This window comes from Diabrotica virgifera, chromosome 6 (genome assembly GCF_917563875.1).
Source record: "Diabrotica virgifera virgifera chromosome 6, PGI_DIABVI_V3a".
NCBI lineage: Eukaryota > Metazoa > Arthropoda > Insecta > Coleoptera > Chrysomelidae > Diabrotica > Diabrotica virgifera.
Genome location: NC_065448.1, coordinates 216,543,151 through 216,558,652, shown reverse-complemented (window position 1 = coordinate 216,558,652; position 15,502 = coordinate 216,543,151). Strand labels below are relative to the sequence as shown.

At 30.5% G+C, this 15,502-nt stretch overlaps 1 protein-coding gene across 1 annotated transcript; it reads left to right on the top strand.

Annotated features, from left to right (window-relative positions):
* The first annotated feature begins 205 nt into the window (after window positions 1-205).
* LOC126887235 (uncharacterized) lies at window positions 206-15,429 on the top strand. The gene is made up of 3 exons (XM_050654644.1): window positions 206-465; window positions 6,005-6,133; window positions 15,112-15,429. Exons 1-3 carry the CDS (start codon window positions 325-327, stop codon window positions 15,211-15,213), a joined length of 372 nt encoding a protein of 123 aa, XP_050510601.1. The 5' UTR covers window positions 206-324; the 3' UTR covers window positions 15,214-15,429.
* Window positions 15,430-15,502: the final 73 nt, after the last annotated feature.

The window sequence follows — 15,502 nt, the reverse complement described above, 5'->3', positions numbered from 1 at the left end:
ATACAACCAATGGACGGACCTATTCGAATTGATTTACTGATTGCTGATAAACAAAAAAAAACAAGTAATCAGAAAGTTAAATTTACTAATTTATTGTTTATTAAGCAGTTCATTTATAGCATATAGATTCCACAGATTTTGCAGAAAAATTTATATCATATTAGAAAATAGCAAAAATGCCTAGATATTAAAATAATTAGCTGTCACCTGACACTATTGACAGCTGTCTTAATAAAAATAAAGGTGAGACTTAAACAAACTTGAGAAAACTTGGATTTTGTTTATAAGTTAGTTTAAGAAATATTAAAATTGCAATAGTGAATAATGGGCAGTACAGCCAAAGCCATAATGACTGGTTTTATATGTAGACTCTGTTCAGAGCAGAAAAAAGTTGTAGTCCATTTATACACTAAAAGGGCCAGAGAGTTAGATTTGATAAAGAAAATGGAATCTTTACCAATTACAGTAGGTTCATTTTTGTATTTAATAAACACTTGCACTACATTTCGTTTTGTATAATAAAAAAAATATCTAAAAAGATGCAGTGATTTTAACCTTTCTTGATTGTTAATGATAATCAATGCTGATGACTCATATAACTTTATATTAATTATTACATAGTTTGTATTTGTAATAATTTGTAATTCTGCTGTATCTAGCTGTTTTGTTACTTCCCTTATTTCCATACTTATATACTATCGGACAAGTGACTGCTGGGGGGTTGAGCGTAGAACAAATTGAAAAGTGGGAGGGATTGCTCATTTCTATTGCTGTCGGCTAGGAGTTCACATCGTAGTGAAAAATATCTACTAATGTAATTTTCAGATCCCAACTAAATTTTTGATACAACAACCAAGCCACCCGCGATTGAGGTCACCTGCCAGGAGCTCGATTTTTGACCCTTTGCTTCGTTATCGAACGTATTCGCTTCGTTATCGAACGTATTCGCTTCGTATCTGTTTAGTGTACAGATAGCGAATGATTGATAACAAAGCAAAGGGTCAAAAATCCAGGTCCAGCTCTCGTTTGTCAGATAGTACTTATCATAAATTTAAGTAGTTATTTTGTTAGTTAAGTGTATAATTTTACCTGTTTGTTTTAATCCTCTCTTTGTATTTCTATGAAAAAAATTAAGGTGTCAATAAATTGCTTAAGGTTTAATGAGATTTTAATGTGACATTAAAATGAGTACATAAACTAAAAGTCAAACAATTAGGCATGCATGTCATAGATTTAATGGCATCGTAACCCACCCACCAGTACAAACTTGATGGCAAAACAAATTCAACAAATTTTTTCTCATATATTAGTTTTTTCGATACCATCAGGTTTAGCAGGATAGCACTATTGCCAAATAAAAAAAAAGACATTGGTACCTATTAATTACAGCAGCTACTGGCTATACTGTGTCTCTTTGTCTTTAAGGGTACCCAAAGTCTGAATATTGAGTTTTTTAAGTTTTTTTGGGTTATAATTGAAAATTATTCTCTGAAATATTCTCTTTCCAACGATATATAACACATTATAGTTAAAAAAAATCCATGGTTACAAAATTATTTGTTTTTTGAACGTCTGCACTCAACTTACCATGTACCGGTAGCTTTACAGCCTATTAGAGTGTTTTATGTTTTTGCGATTTAACGAATACTCGGTTTTTAACTTTTGATGTCAAATATCTCTGGATCCTTAAATGATAGAAGGTCCAAATTTTTACAGTAGTTGTAGATAGATAATATCAAGTCCCACGTAAAGTTTTATTGAAAAATGTTCAAAAACAAGTAGGCAAAATAAAAAATAAAATCCAAACTTTTTTGGTTTTTTTTTGTAAGAGTATTTTACAAAAATTTAAAACAAATGTTTCTTTCACTCTAACTTTACAGAAATCTATGCGAGACTAAACAATGCATCTAGTTTCAAAATAAACAAAAAACTAGGTCTCTATGTGCTTTGGTTACAGAGATTGTGATATAATGTTAACATTGTCGTTAAATGGGACTTCGGGTGCCCTTAAGAGTGTGAAGCAAAGATAACTATCTGTGATATAAGTGTCAAAGTCATGGTGTTTATATAGAAGGTTATGTTAGATTTTTGTTTGTTTATTTTTTTGTCCTTTGGGTGCTGTGCCCATTTAGCCAGCAACATTTCTTAAAATTAACGCCTAACTAAACCTACCATACAACAAAACTATTATGAACCTAATCAACCAATCAAGGATAGGGAAGGGAAAGTGAAGTTGGTTAAAAAATAAACTGTCTTTAAAATATAAACTAAATAAATAAAATACTATTTGAAAACAATAATTTGACATTATATTTAACCTCCAATATTATGACAGACGTCAGTTACCATTTACATTCTCACCAAATATAATAATTTGTCGAGACTGCCAACCTGATTCAGCTGGCCAAATTGCATAGAGCAAGGCCAATAACCAAGCGAGCAAGCAATATAATAATGATGTCATATAAACTCATCACTAATTCTAGCCAATGAAATGCTCGCTCTAATAGGAATAGATGTACGAAAAGAAACTAATATATGAGGAAAAATTCTTTGAATTTGTTTGCTGTCAAATTTGTACCGTTGGGTTCTCTTCTTCTTAACTCAGGAGAGACTAGTTAGTCTGTGGCACATGGTCATAACCTGTGGGTTATGATGTCATTAAATCTATGACATGTACACCTAATTGTTTGACTTTTCGTTTGCTATGCCTTGTTTTTAAACCGGGAGGAGTAAACTAAAAAGACAGATTCACACCCAAGAAAGTCACTAGAAATATCACCAAATACATCTTCTTTTTTGGGTGATCATGTCGGCCTTCCACGGTAATCCATAAATGTTATATTACAGTGGAACCTCGATTATCCGTCTCTCCATTAACCGTCACCTCTGTTAACCGTCAGAGTCCGTACATAAGTTGTATTGAGTACATAAGAAAAAATTTGAGCCATCAATTCATTTTTTTAGCATTGCGATAAGCCATAATAAACATAATCAATTCAACGAAATTCGCTGAAATGTACAATGCGGTAACAAATGAAGTTATGACTGAATCAACTGTTTTGTTTTCGTTGGCTAAAGATGACTTAAAGGAATGGTTAATTTGTGATGAGGACGCAAGTGGCTATCGATTGCTGACAGATGATGGAATCGTTGAAATGGCAAAACAGAGGCTGACGAAACAGCTTCAGAAGCTGACACAATCTTGGAACTTGACGGTGGTGATGTTGATGATGCTTTTGCAACTGACAACAAAGATTTGCCTAAAGAAGCTAGAGAAGCTGCATCGCACATGCAACCATTCATTGAGTGGTATTCTTGACAAGAAGAATCCAATAAAGTAGATTGTATGATCTTACGCCGATTAAGAAATTCAGCCCTTGCAAAATGTGAAGCATCAGTAAAGCAAACAAAGATTTCAGAATATTTTAAACCAAATTCGACAATATTAACACGAACACAAATTCCTCTTATTGTATTATCAAACAAAACAAACAAATCAAATTTGAGAGTTGTATTATCAATTTTTAACTTTTTTTAATGTTCTGTTAACCGTCTTTTCGATTATCCCTCATACCCTTGGTCCGGTGCCCTGACATATAATCGAGGTTCTACTGTATACTAATATGTCGCTAAAGAGTTCTAAAAACAAGTGTTTCTTTTATAAAAACAGACTAAAAATCTAAATATTAAAGGAATAAAGCCGAAAACACAAAAAATCACTGATACAACTTAACAACCTATGAAATGCCAATGGTGTCAAAATTTCATAAATTTCATTAGTGTCAAAATTTCATAACAGTGGAGTAAACTTTCCTGCTGTTCGACCAATTACAAACAAGCTTTGCGGCGTGGTAAATTTGAATTACTCCTCCTGGTTTAAAAACAGAAGTTTAATTTTCTTGAACTTTAAACATTTTCAATTGTCGTTTATTTATGATATTAGGTAGTTTTATTGCAATACTAGTCCGTTCTTTAACGGTAAAATATTGCAAAACCTCTAAATTGTAAAGAACCGCTTGGATTGACATGAAATTTGGCATACACATAGCTAACAAGTCAAAGAAAAAAAGTGATATTGTGCCGATATGTGCTTTTGCCCTGGGGGCGGTTTTCACCCCCTCTTGGTGGTGAAAAAATTTTCGTCCAAAGAAAGTCAAGAAATGGATAAACTGGCTAATTTTAAGTAACTTTTTTTCTATAGAGTTTTTTCACTAAGTCAATACTTTTCGAGTTATTTGGCAGTGAATATGTTCATTTTTTCAACAAAATAACCACGCTTTTAGACGGATTTTCGCATATAACTCAAATAGTAAGTATTTTGTCGAAAAAATATTCTTAGCAAAAATATAGCCAGTAAAAAATTAAAAAAAAATGGTGTATACATCACGTCTCTACACCTAGTAGAAGCAGAGTTATAGCTAATGAAATATAGGTTCATATTCGTCAAATTCCAAATGAAATACTTTAACGTGAAATAACCAAAAACGAAGCACATTTCGGGGAAAACTCATTAAGTACAACGTATTTAAAGTGTTTAAAAAAAGCTTCATTTTTGTTTTATAAAAAAATTTCTAGAATCAAAATTTAACAAATTACGCTCAAAATAATGTTAGTCCCTTTTGGTTTTGGTAAAAAAATCGAGAAAATCACCCCCTAATTAGTATCTTAAATGAACTTAATCGTTACGACTTCATAAGTTTCTTGACTCCTGTATATATTGTTTATATGATCTGTAAGTTTCATCGGTTCAAAGTCCTTATTATTGAAAGGGCTGTAGTTAAAAGGGGTTAAACGAGTCACTGATCACGAATGTATGCAAATTTAGAAACACCAAATCTTAATCAATTTTTATCCAACAGAAAAACAAAAAAATACATGATATTCAGAAAAGCAAATCTAACTTTTTTGTTTTTCGAGATTTTTGGTATCTCTAACAATTTTTAAGTTATTTTGAAAAAAAAGCATATTTTTCAAAATTTAAATTTTTAAAAATTTTAATTTGAAACCAAATTTTTTCAAAAATAAGCACTTTGAATAGATGAAACTTACAGATCATATAAACACAACATAAGTAAAATAATTTGTGGAGCGGTAACGATTAATTTAATTTAAGTTGCTAATTAGGAAGTGGTCTTCCCGATTTTTTTTGCAAAAACAAAAGGGACCAACTTTATTTTGAGCGTAACTTGCTTAAATTTAATGCTAGAAACTTTTTGTAAAAACAGAAATAAACCTTTTTTTAAACACTTTAAAAAAGTTATAATAGGTTTTCCCCAAAAAGTGCTTAATTTTTTGGATATTTCACGTCGAAATATTCTATTTGAAATTTGGTGAATATGAATCTATTTTTCATTGGCTATAACTCTTGTTCTTCGAGATCCAGAGACCTAACGCGTACACCATTTTTTTACTTTTTTATAGGCTATATTTTTGATAAGAACGTTTTTTCGACAAAATACTTAATTTTTGAGTTATTTGCGAAAAACCGTCTAAAAATGTGGTTATTTTGTTGAAAAATGAACATATTCACTTGCAAATAACTCGAAAAGTGTTGACTTGGCGAAAAAGCTCTATAGAACAAAAGTTACTTAAAATTAGTCAGTTTACCCATTTCCGGACTTATTTTGGACATATATTTTTTCACCCCCAAGAAGGGGTGAAAGTCACCCCCAGGGCAAAAGCACACATCGGCACAATATCACTTTTTTTCTTTGACATGTAAGCTATATGTATGCCAAATTTCATGTCAATACAAGCGGTTTTTTAAAATTTAGAGCAAAAACCGTGAAAGAATGGAAAGATTTTTCTTAAAAAAAATGATAAGGATTTTTATTTCAGTTGTTCTAAAAGCAATCTTAAAAAAACAAAAGAATAAACAAAAAATTTTTTATTACTACTTTTAAAATTATCAGTTAATTTGGGCGTGCAGTGTTTTTTTATAATTAACATTAATAAAGAAAAAAATATTTGCTTCCTAATTTTGTATTTCTGTATTTTTCAGCTCAAAAAATACGACAATTTACCAAAAACAATATGTTTACGGTGCATCCTAAGGTTAGAAGTTCAATATAATCTTATACTCAAAATTAGATCTTCAAGGGCAGTAATCAAAAGTCATAGAATGTACCATGTAAGTATTTAGTTTTTTCTTATTTTTGAGGATAATAATGACTCTAAATCGATTGGTATTTCTGGATAAACTTTATATGAAGAGTATAGGTACAGGGGAAAAAATTATCGATTTCTGGATAAACTTTATATGAAGAGTAGGTACAGGGGAAAAACAAGGAATATCGACTAGCCCAGGAGTCACCAAAGGGCGGACCGTGGTCCGCATCTGGACCATAAGCTAGTTTTGTGCAGACCCCCATTCAATTCAGAATATAGTGTTTGGTAATTTTGAAAATCTTTGACAGTGAAAATGAGAACTATGTTTGGCTCAACATATTTGTGCGAAACCGCTTTTTCAAGAATGAACTTTATTAAAAATCGGTACAGATCTCAGCTAACAGATGAACATAAAATCTCAACCCCCTAATGAGAATCGGTTGCACTAACCTCAATCCCAACTTTACACAGGTTATACGAAATAAAAAATGTCATTTTTCTCACTGATAATTTAATTTTCTAAATGGTTTTTCCCTTGTTGTTATCTATACTTATTATAATCATTAATTTGGAGTTTAAGTAAACTGTTATGGAAAATTGTCATGTGCATTTTTTATATTCATTTCCTCTGTACATGTTAAGTGGGGCTACTTTTCAGCTCTGAATTTGGTTAATATAGTTTTCAGATTTATCAACAAACATCTTGCATTAAAACTAATGTAAAAAAGATAACATGTTAATTACCATTTTGTACTATGATTATTTATTTTAAATTTGTCAGTTTCAATAACTGGACTTGAAACAGTAAATAACTATTAGGGGAGTGCATATAAATTTTCACTTCGGAAAACATCAAACAAGATAGAACTTTTTGTAATTTCATTAAGAAATGTTTAATAAACAACATATCAAAAAGTTCTACTCGAGAAGTGGGTGCTTCATTTTTTATTAAACAAATGAACTTCGAAAATAGATGTTTTTTTAAATAACTCCGAAAATATAATTTTTTGAAAAAAACTGACTTGGCCAATGAAAAATTCAAAAAATTTTACAAAAAAAAACCTTATATAAAGATTTTTCTAAAATTAAATCTGTAGCTTCTATAATTTTTTATTTATAACGCTAAAGTCACCCTTCTCACAAACATTGGCGCACTGTAAACGAGCGTATTCTTGAACTAATCGATCAAATGAAATTTTACAAATTGAACATGGAAGAAAAATAATTAAGCTATCTTAGAGTTATAATAAAAAGAAACAAAATGTATGAGCATAAGTACGGTGTGGGCTGAAAGTGAGACTTACATGAATTTTGTTTAAAAATGATTTAAAAATGTGTAACTAATACAATTTTTCTTATAAAACACTAAATTTTGCACAACTTACTTTTCAATCATCTTACTAAACGATGTTTCATTCAAAAAAAAATCTCAAAAATTTAATTCAAATGATACGATGTCTCAAAAAATGTAATTTTTGGAAACTTCATAGTTTTACAGAATTAACAAAAATTTAAGACGGTATTACGCAATTTTCAACGGATCTATTACAGTTTTATAGGTGTTTTTTAAAGCTCAGGATGTATTCTTTAAAATGCACTAAATTATTTTACTTTAGAAATGAAATAAACTATTTCTTTTTGAGAAAATTAAGAAAGATAACAAAAATGTAATACAAAAACCGAAAATTACCAGCTAAAAAAATGTTTATACAAAGTGATCAAAACTTTTTTCTGTAAAACTTATCTAAAATACATTTAATAATAAGCTTCAACAATAATAAATGTTCAACAAAAAAATTGTTTAACTCTTATACAGTATGTCTGCGTAACTTGGAACCTATTGATAACTTTTTTATTATCAGTCTTACGAAAAAAAGGTATTCTTTATAAAATACTTTTCATCGAATGTAATCTAAGATGCAACCATCAAATATAAAATTTTATTAATTTTATACGAGGTATGTCAAAAAATATGAATTTCACTCAAGAGTAAAGTACCTTTATATTTCACAATATTGAAAATTGTTGTAAAGAAAAGTTGTTTGGAATTAAAAAATATGTTTCAGTGTTCAACTACATCCTTCTAATTAAAATATTGTGAATAATAAAGGCGCTTAACTCTTAAGAAAAATTCATATTTTTTACATACCACGTATAAAACTGAAAAAGTTTGATATCTGATGGTTGTATCATAGATTTTAGACCAGGTAGAGCATTTTATGAAGAATAACTTTTTTTCGTAAAATTGATAATAAAATAGTTACAATAATTGTAATAAAATCATGATGGGTATCCGCAATTTGAGAAACAATTGAATTTTTTTTTCGATTAGAATATTAGAAAAATGTTATTGTATATTAAAACATAGTTTTTAGTTTCAAACAACTTCTCATAATAGCATTTTTTGATATTCTGGAATAAAAAGGTACTTTATACTCTTTAAAGAAATTCGTATTTTTGACATAACTCGTATAAAATTGATAAAATTTGATATCTGGTGGTTGAGTTTTAGATTTTTGACTATCCAGAGTATTTTATGAAGAATTCGTAAAATTGATAATAAAAAAGTTTTCCATGTGGTTCCTAGGTACGCAAACATACTGTATAAGAGCTTCTGTATAAGAATTTTCAAACTGTAATACCATATTCGGATTCAGCATAACCAAAAACAAAATAGAAACATATTTGATCAAAGCAAAATGATGAATTCAACGATATTTTTAAATTATTTATACAAAACAATTGTTATTGTTTAAACCAACGGTTCTCAATCTGTGGTACATGTACCACTGGTGGTACATTTCATTATTTGCGGTGGTACACAAAACACACAAAAAACTAAAATAGTAGTTCTTAGTAAATCTTGATAATACAATCTAAAAATATAGGTGGTACCAAAAATAATAAAAGGAACTTTAGGCGGTACATGACTTCCGCTGGTTTAAACAATTAATAAACAATTAGCGGCCAAATCTGCGAGTAGAACTTTTTACTTTAACATGTATATAAACTAACAAAAAAAGTTTTAGAAAAATATAAGCTTGTTTGAATTATTCCGAAACAATTACGTTCAATATATGTACAAAATTGAAGGTGTCTAAAAACTTGAGAAAGATGTCATTAACATTCAAAATATAAAAAACTTTTAAAATATTTTCAGTACATATCTAATAATTTGCTGTGTTTAAAATATACCTACTGATAATAATATCAAAACAATATATTTCATATACTTACACCAGGGAATTTAGAACAGAAAAAAACGGAATAAATCGATTTTTTAAATTAAAGCGCAAACAGATTACAATCACAATCAAGATACACAATCAGGGTAGCTGAACAAGAATACTCCATTAGAACCGACGTCCGGTGCACCAGAAAAAACACTCGGAACTCCAGAAGATGACGTGAACGGTAGACCTCTGTCATTTATAACTAGCTTGCTGTGTGTATTTGCTGCTGTCGTAACTCTTTTCCATTTCATCCTGTCCTTCCACTGAACTTTCCAGTCTTTAACATTCATTGGCCTGATATATTCTTCTACATCACCCATACATCTTCTACTAGGCCTTCTTCTACACCTGAACCTGGGCCATTGTGATGTCCAGTTAGTTATCCTTCTCAACATACATATCTGAATGTGGGCGTCTTATATTATCTTTGTTCTTACTTACAGTATTGCTTCTCAGCAGATTTCTATTCTGGACCTAGGAGGTAAACTATAATGTCGACATGGTGTTGTTTTGAATAAGTTCCTTTAATCCACTTATTTTATTAGTTGGATTATACAAATTTGGTTATACAGTATGCTGCATATGAAAGGAATAAATTTCTTATTTCGTAAGCTGGCGACTTTAAGGAAAAATCCTGAAACAGGTCGATTTTTATTTTTAAATTATGATTTTTTGACATATATATGTTACGGTTGAAGTGTTAAATCCGGTCTGTATTAATGATTACCGGTAAATATTAATAGTAACCTTTCAGCTGGTCAATGTGATTAATAATGCCTTTATAATTAGATTTACCGGCTATTATTAATACTTTCCTAACAATTCTAGTTAATGTAATAAAAACGCATTTTGGGCTTCACTATTGATTATTTATCAAATTTGATAATAAAGTTAAACACTTAAACAGAATTTATCAATAAAAAACTCAACTAGACACCTTATAAGTAAAAACAAACTCTCTTTTACAAAGAGGCTCTTGTGGCACTTAGAATTACAAAGAACGCTTAATTTTTTGCGTTTGCAGCGTTTTTAATTGTGTTGGCCACTACAATTCGGTGACGGAATCCTTGACTAGCTAAATTCGAATCTTTTCGAACGCATTCACTGAGACTTATCTGAGTGTCAGGCGCTTTATTGACTGAAATAAGTATTTCCTTGTAGGTGGTAAATTCATTTCTTGCATGAAGTTGGTTTAAAATGCCTTGCTTATTGCCTATTTAGCTTGTATAGCTTTTCATCTATAAAAGAAATAATGGCAATAATGTTTCGGCTATCAGCCTTAGCTCTATCAACTTCTGGAATTCGCACTCTAACACTTTGATCTACTTTTTCAACAGGGAATGTATCATTAGAATGACACAAATTGACACAAAAAGAAGAATGTAAGAATTTTTTTCGCTTAAATTCAATGTTAAAACTGCCGCCCACCTCGTCTTTTCAGTTTGAACATTGAATTTAACCCCTTCGGTACGGTGATGCACCCGTGTGCATCATGCTTGACTGTCCGCTCAGTACGGTGATGCACACGGGTGCATCATGAGTTTTTGTTCGCCGTATACCACCATATATAGCGCCACCATCTGCATCATAACCTATTTCAGGTATTTTTGTTCCGTCCGAACTACCTTATTCAAATCTAAAAGTGGAGAAACCACGCCCAAAAGTGGGTGATGTCCAGGAGGAGCTTAGATTTAGTTAATTTGATTGGTGATAAGGTTGTTTGGATGTTTGACTGATGGGATTGTGTGGGAGGTGGTTGGTTAGGAGGGGGAGGTTACTATCCCTTGCAAGATAATTTAGATGGAATTTCCCAGAATAGGAGACTGGGACGATATCAAGCACAAAATAATCTGGGAAATTCCATCCAAATTATCTTGTTTATCTTTTTTAATAATTTTTGTTTAAAATGGTATTTTATGGATAAAATTTAATTTAACTCGCATACTATGTAGAATAAAAATTTAATAAAAATAGTTTTATTTCTAAACTTAGTGTTATTGTTACATTAACTTTAATTAGTTGTAGTGTGATACTGTATTTTAACCGACCGCGCGAAGTCGCTCGGTAAGTGGTCAAATCCGTATATAGGAGCCGACTTGCCGAATGACGGTCCGGCACGAAGGGGTTAAGCAAAAAGCAATGTTTATTTCATAAATAGATGCCTACTTCTTTTCTGTTTTCTGATATCAGTAAATGCATATTGAATTAAATAAATTACATAAATTCTTCATTTTTGTCAAATAATTTAATTTAAAAAAATATTTTGGACACCCTGTATAAATAATTATGTTAATGTATATGTTACTGAATACAGAATTGAATAACCTTTCAAATGAGCTAGCACATAACCCCTATTCTCATTTTAAAAAAATCATCTATTACGTCATCACGCCCAGATGGATGACGTCACTAATATCATATACAGGGTGTCCAGAAACTCTACCGACAAACGAAGACAGAAGATTCTTCAGATAATTTTAAGACAATTTAACCCAATTCACTTAGTCCGAATATACTTCCTAAGGGAGCTAGAGCTCTTTGAAGATGGCGTCTTGTAATGACATTTTCTTAAATACCTCCAGAACGCTTCCATTTAGAAAAACAAAAATTGGTAAGCTTGTTTATCTTCCAGAGTTAAATCTATTCCATCCATTGCGAATTTCTAGTACCGATCATAAGCATCCGTTTTGGGTAGTGCAACGGTTATTTTATAGCATAACTTTTTTGTCTTTAATTTTTAAGCATTTTTGACTCTGAATTATTAAATTGTGAGGTATTTTAGTACTAAAAGGTAATCTTGCTTTAAGTCGATAGGATACACCATTTTCTATTTATAGAAAAATCGATTTGAAAATTTTTCTTTTTTTGAATTTCAAAGAAAAATTTCAAAAGATAACTATTTAGAAAGACGAAAACTGGTAAATTTATTTATATTCCAGAGATGAATCGATTTCAGTAATTGCGAATTTCTATTACCGGTCATAGGCGTCCGTTTTGGGTAGGTCAACAGTTATTTTATAGCATAACTTTTTTGTCTTTAATTTTTAAGCATTTTTGACACTAGATTATTAAATTATGAGGTATTCGAGTACTAAAAGTTAGCCTTGCTTTAAGTTAGTAAAATACATCGCTTTTTTTTAAAAAAGAATTTCAATTTTTTTTCAAATTCCAAAAACGAAAAACTTTCGAATCGATTTTTTTAGAAAACGGTGTGTCCTACCGACATAAAGCAAGAGTACCTTTTAGTACTAGAATACCTCACAATTTAATAATCAAGTGTCAAAAATGCTTAAAAGTAAAAGACAAAAAAGTTATGCGATAAAATAACCGTTGCCCTACCCAAAACGGACGCCTATGACCGGTACTATAAATTCGTAATGGATGGAATCGATTAATTTCCGGAAAGTAAATATGCATACCAATTTTCGTTTTTCTAAATAGAAGCGTTCTGGAGGTATTTAAGAAAAACTAATTACATGACGCAATCTTCAAAGAGCTCTAGCTCCCTTAGAGAGCATTTTAGAACTAGGTGAATTGGGTTAAATTGTCTTAAAATTATCTGGGGAATCTCCTGTCTTCGTTTGTATATGTCAGAGTTTCTGGACACCCTGTATATGTCAAAAAATCATAATTTAAAAATAAAAATCGACCTGTTTCCGCATTTTTCCTAAAAGTCGCCGGTTTAGGAAATAATGAATTTATTCCTTTCATTTGCACCATACACCATATATACCATTAAAATATTATGGCCACATTGTTTTTCAAACAATGTGCTCTATTGCACAGTTGCTCGAAATGACATAGTGTAGTTTACCTCCGAGGTCCAGTATTATAGTCCAGGAACCGAAGCTTTTCACCTCGCAATTTTTACAGAATGAATCGATTTGCTTGAAAATTTGAAAATAAGTAGTGGATAGTCCAAGGATCAAAATCTATATAATGCCGAAAGGCGCTTTTACCTTGGGGGTGGTTGCCGCCCCATCTCGGGGGTGGAAACTTTCTATTATATTTTGATCACAAAAGTTGATAAAAACTTTTATTTTAAGCAAAAAATGTTCTATACATTTTTTTGATAAAATTAATAGTTTTCGATTTATTCGCTATCGAAAGTGTTAGTTTTATATCGAAATAATCAATGTTTTTCGATATTATACTCACTTACCATTCACTCAATTTTTGCCCTAGAAAAAATTTTTTTAAACCAACGTCTTGGGAATTAAATAACCTATAATTTCGTTTGGAAACAATTTTTCGTATCGCTGATGCTAATCTTTCTATTCTGAAGAAAATGGCATTTTTACCAAACTACAAAAATTCGTTATTCGCTTTTAACCCCAGTTTTTGAAAAACTAATTATTCTAAGCCACTCAAACTTCTGGAATCTATTAATAATACATAAATAAAGAAGAATGTATAAGGCCAATCACTGAAAATACCGCTAACTTACATTATTATGCTTCCAATTGGATTTCTCCTTTTTTTTTTCAGAAAAATATATTAATTTTTTAACTGTAACTTTTTTACTTTTTATCCTAGAAAGTTTATTAAAAAAGAATTTTGTACGTTTTTACAAGCTATATAAGGCTGTTAATATTAAATCCTTTTAAAATCCTCAGTTGCAAAAAGAGGTGACTTTGAAAGGGTTGGTAAAGGTGGTTTTTGCATGTTATTACAAGCTTTAATTGTCAATAGCTCACTTAATTTTTTACGGTAGAAAATATTTTTGCAAACTAAGTTCTTAGGAATTAAATAAGCTACAATTTTATATTTAATAATTTTTTCGTATCTCTGATGCTAATCTTTCTATTCTGACGAAAAGGGCATTTTTTACCAAACTACAAAAATTCGTTATTCGCTTTTAACTCCATTTTTTTTTAAACTAATCATTCTAAGCCGGTCAAAGCTCTAGAGCCTATTAATAATACATAAGTAAAGAACACCAAATAAGTTTAATGACTAATTTTAATTAGGGTGGTAAGTAGGGGGAAGTTTCTGATCACTTTTTCGCTGAAAAAAATAGGGACTGACATTCTTTTTATTATGTCACTTAATTTTTGAGCTAGAGACTATTTTTTTATTTCTGAAGATAGATATTTTCAAATACTTTAAATTAGTTTAAACAAGTTATTCTCGAGAAATGCATAGTTTCCCGGCTTTTGACTTTGAAACTACAATATTTAGCATTTGACGAAGAAGAGCTGACATATAATAAAGTATAGCTCGATTACTATTGGTCTTAAAGAAAATTTAAAAAAAGGGTTTTGTTTATTTTTTTAGAAGGTACATTTTTGTTAAGCCAAGTTGTTTTGATAAAACGAAAACTTTTTGAGTTATTAGCAGAAAACTGATTAAAAACATTGTTTTTTTCGATATAAAACGAACACTTTCGAAAGCGAATAAATCGAAAATTAGTAATTTTATCAAAAAAATGTATAGAACGTTTTTTGATTAAAATGAATGTTTTTATCAACTTTTGCGGTAAAATATAATAAAAAATGTCCACCCCCGAGATGGGGTGGCAACCAGCCCCATGGTAAAAGCGCCTTTCGGCGTCATATATATTTTGATCCTTGGACTATTCACTACTTATTCTCAAATTTTCAAGCAAATCGGTCCATTCGGTAAAAATTGCGAGGTTTTGTTCTATTTTAAGCTTCATTACTTGGACTATTAATTTACATATGTTTTTTTTTCATTTGCGGCCATCTCCGCAATGTTCTATTCTTAACGTGAAACGCTCTATAGTTAATTTTTTTTATTATTTCAGAGTAATGGCAGATGTCCAGTGGAATGTCCCCTACATGGTGTACCAGATTCAACTTGGTCCTCCTCGCCCCCAGAAGAAGCAGAGGGAGCTAGTAATTCCTAAATGTGATACACCTTATAACAACTATCTCTATTTTATTCGGTATATTTTGACAAGTATGAGCCGCATGCTCATTTGAACTTCAATATTTATTTTATTTACTTTCATGAGATCATTGTCGATTCCATTTTGTGGTTTAGTGTATTATTGTTGTCATTTGAAGTTCTTACTGAGCTCTTATAAAGTAATTAAAATGATTTAATAAACTTTTATAAAACATTTTACTGAAGTTACCTACTACACTCACCGGCACAAAATTCCGCCACCCAAAATGTTTGATAAAGTTTGACAA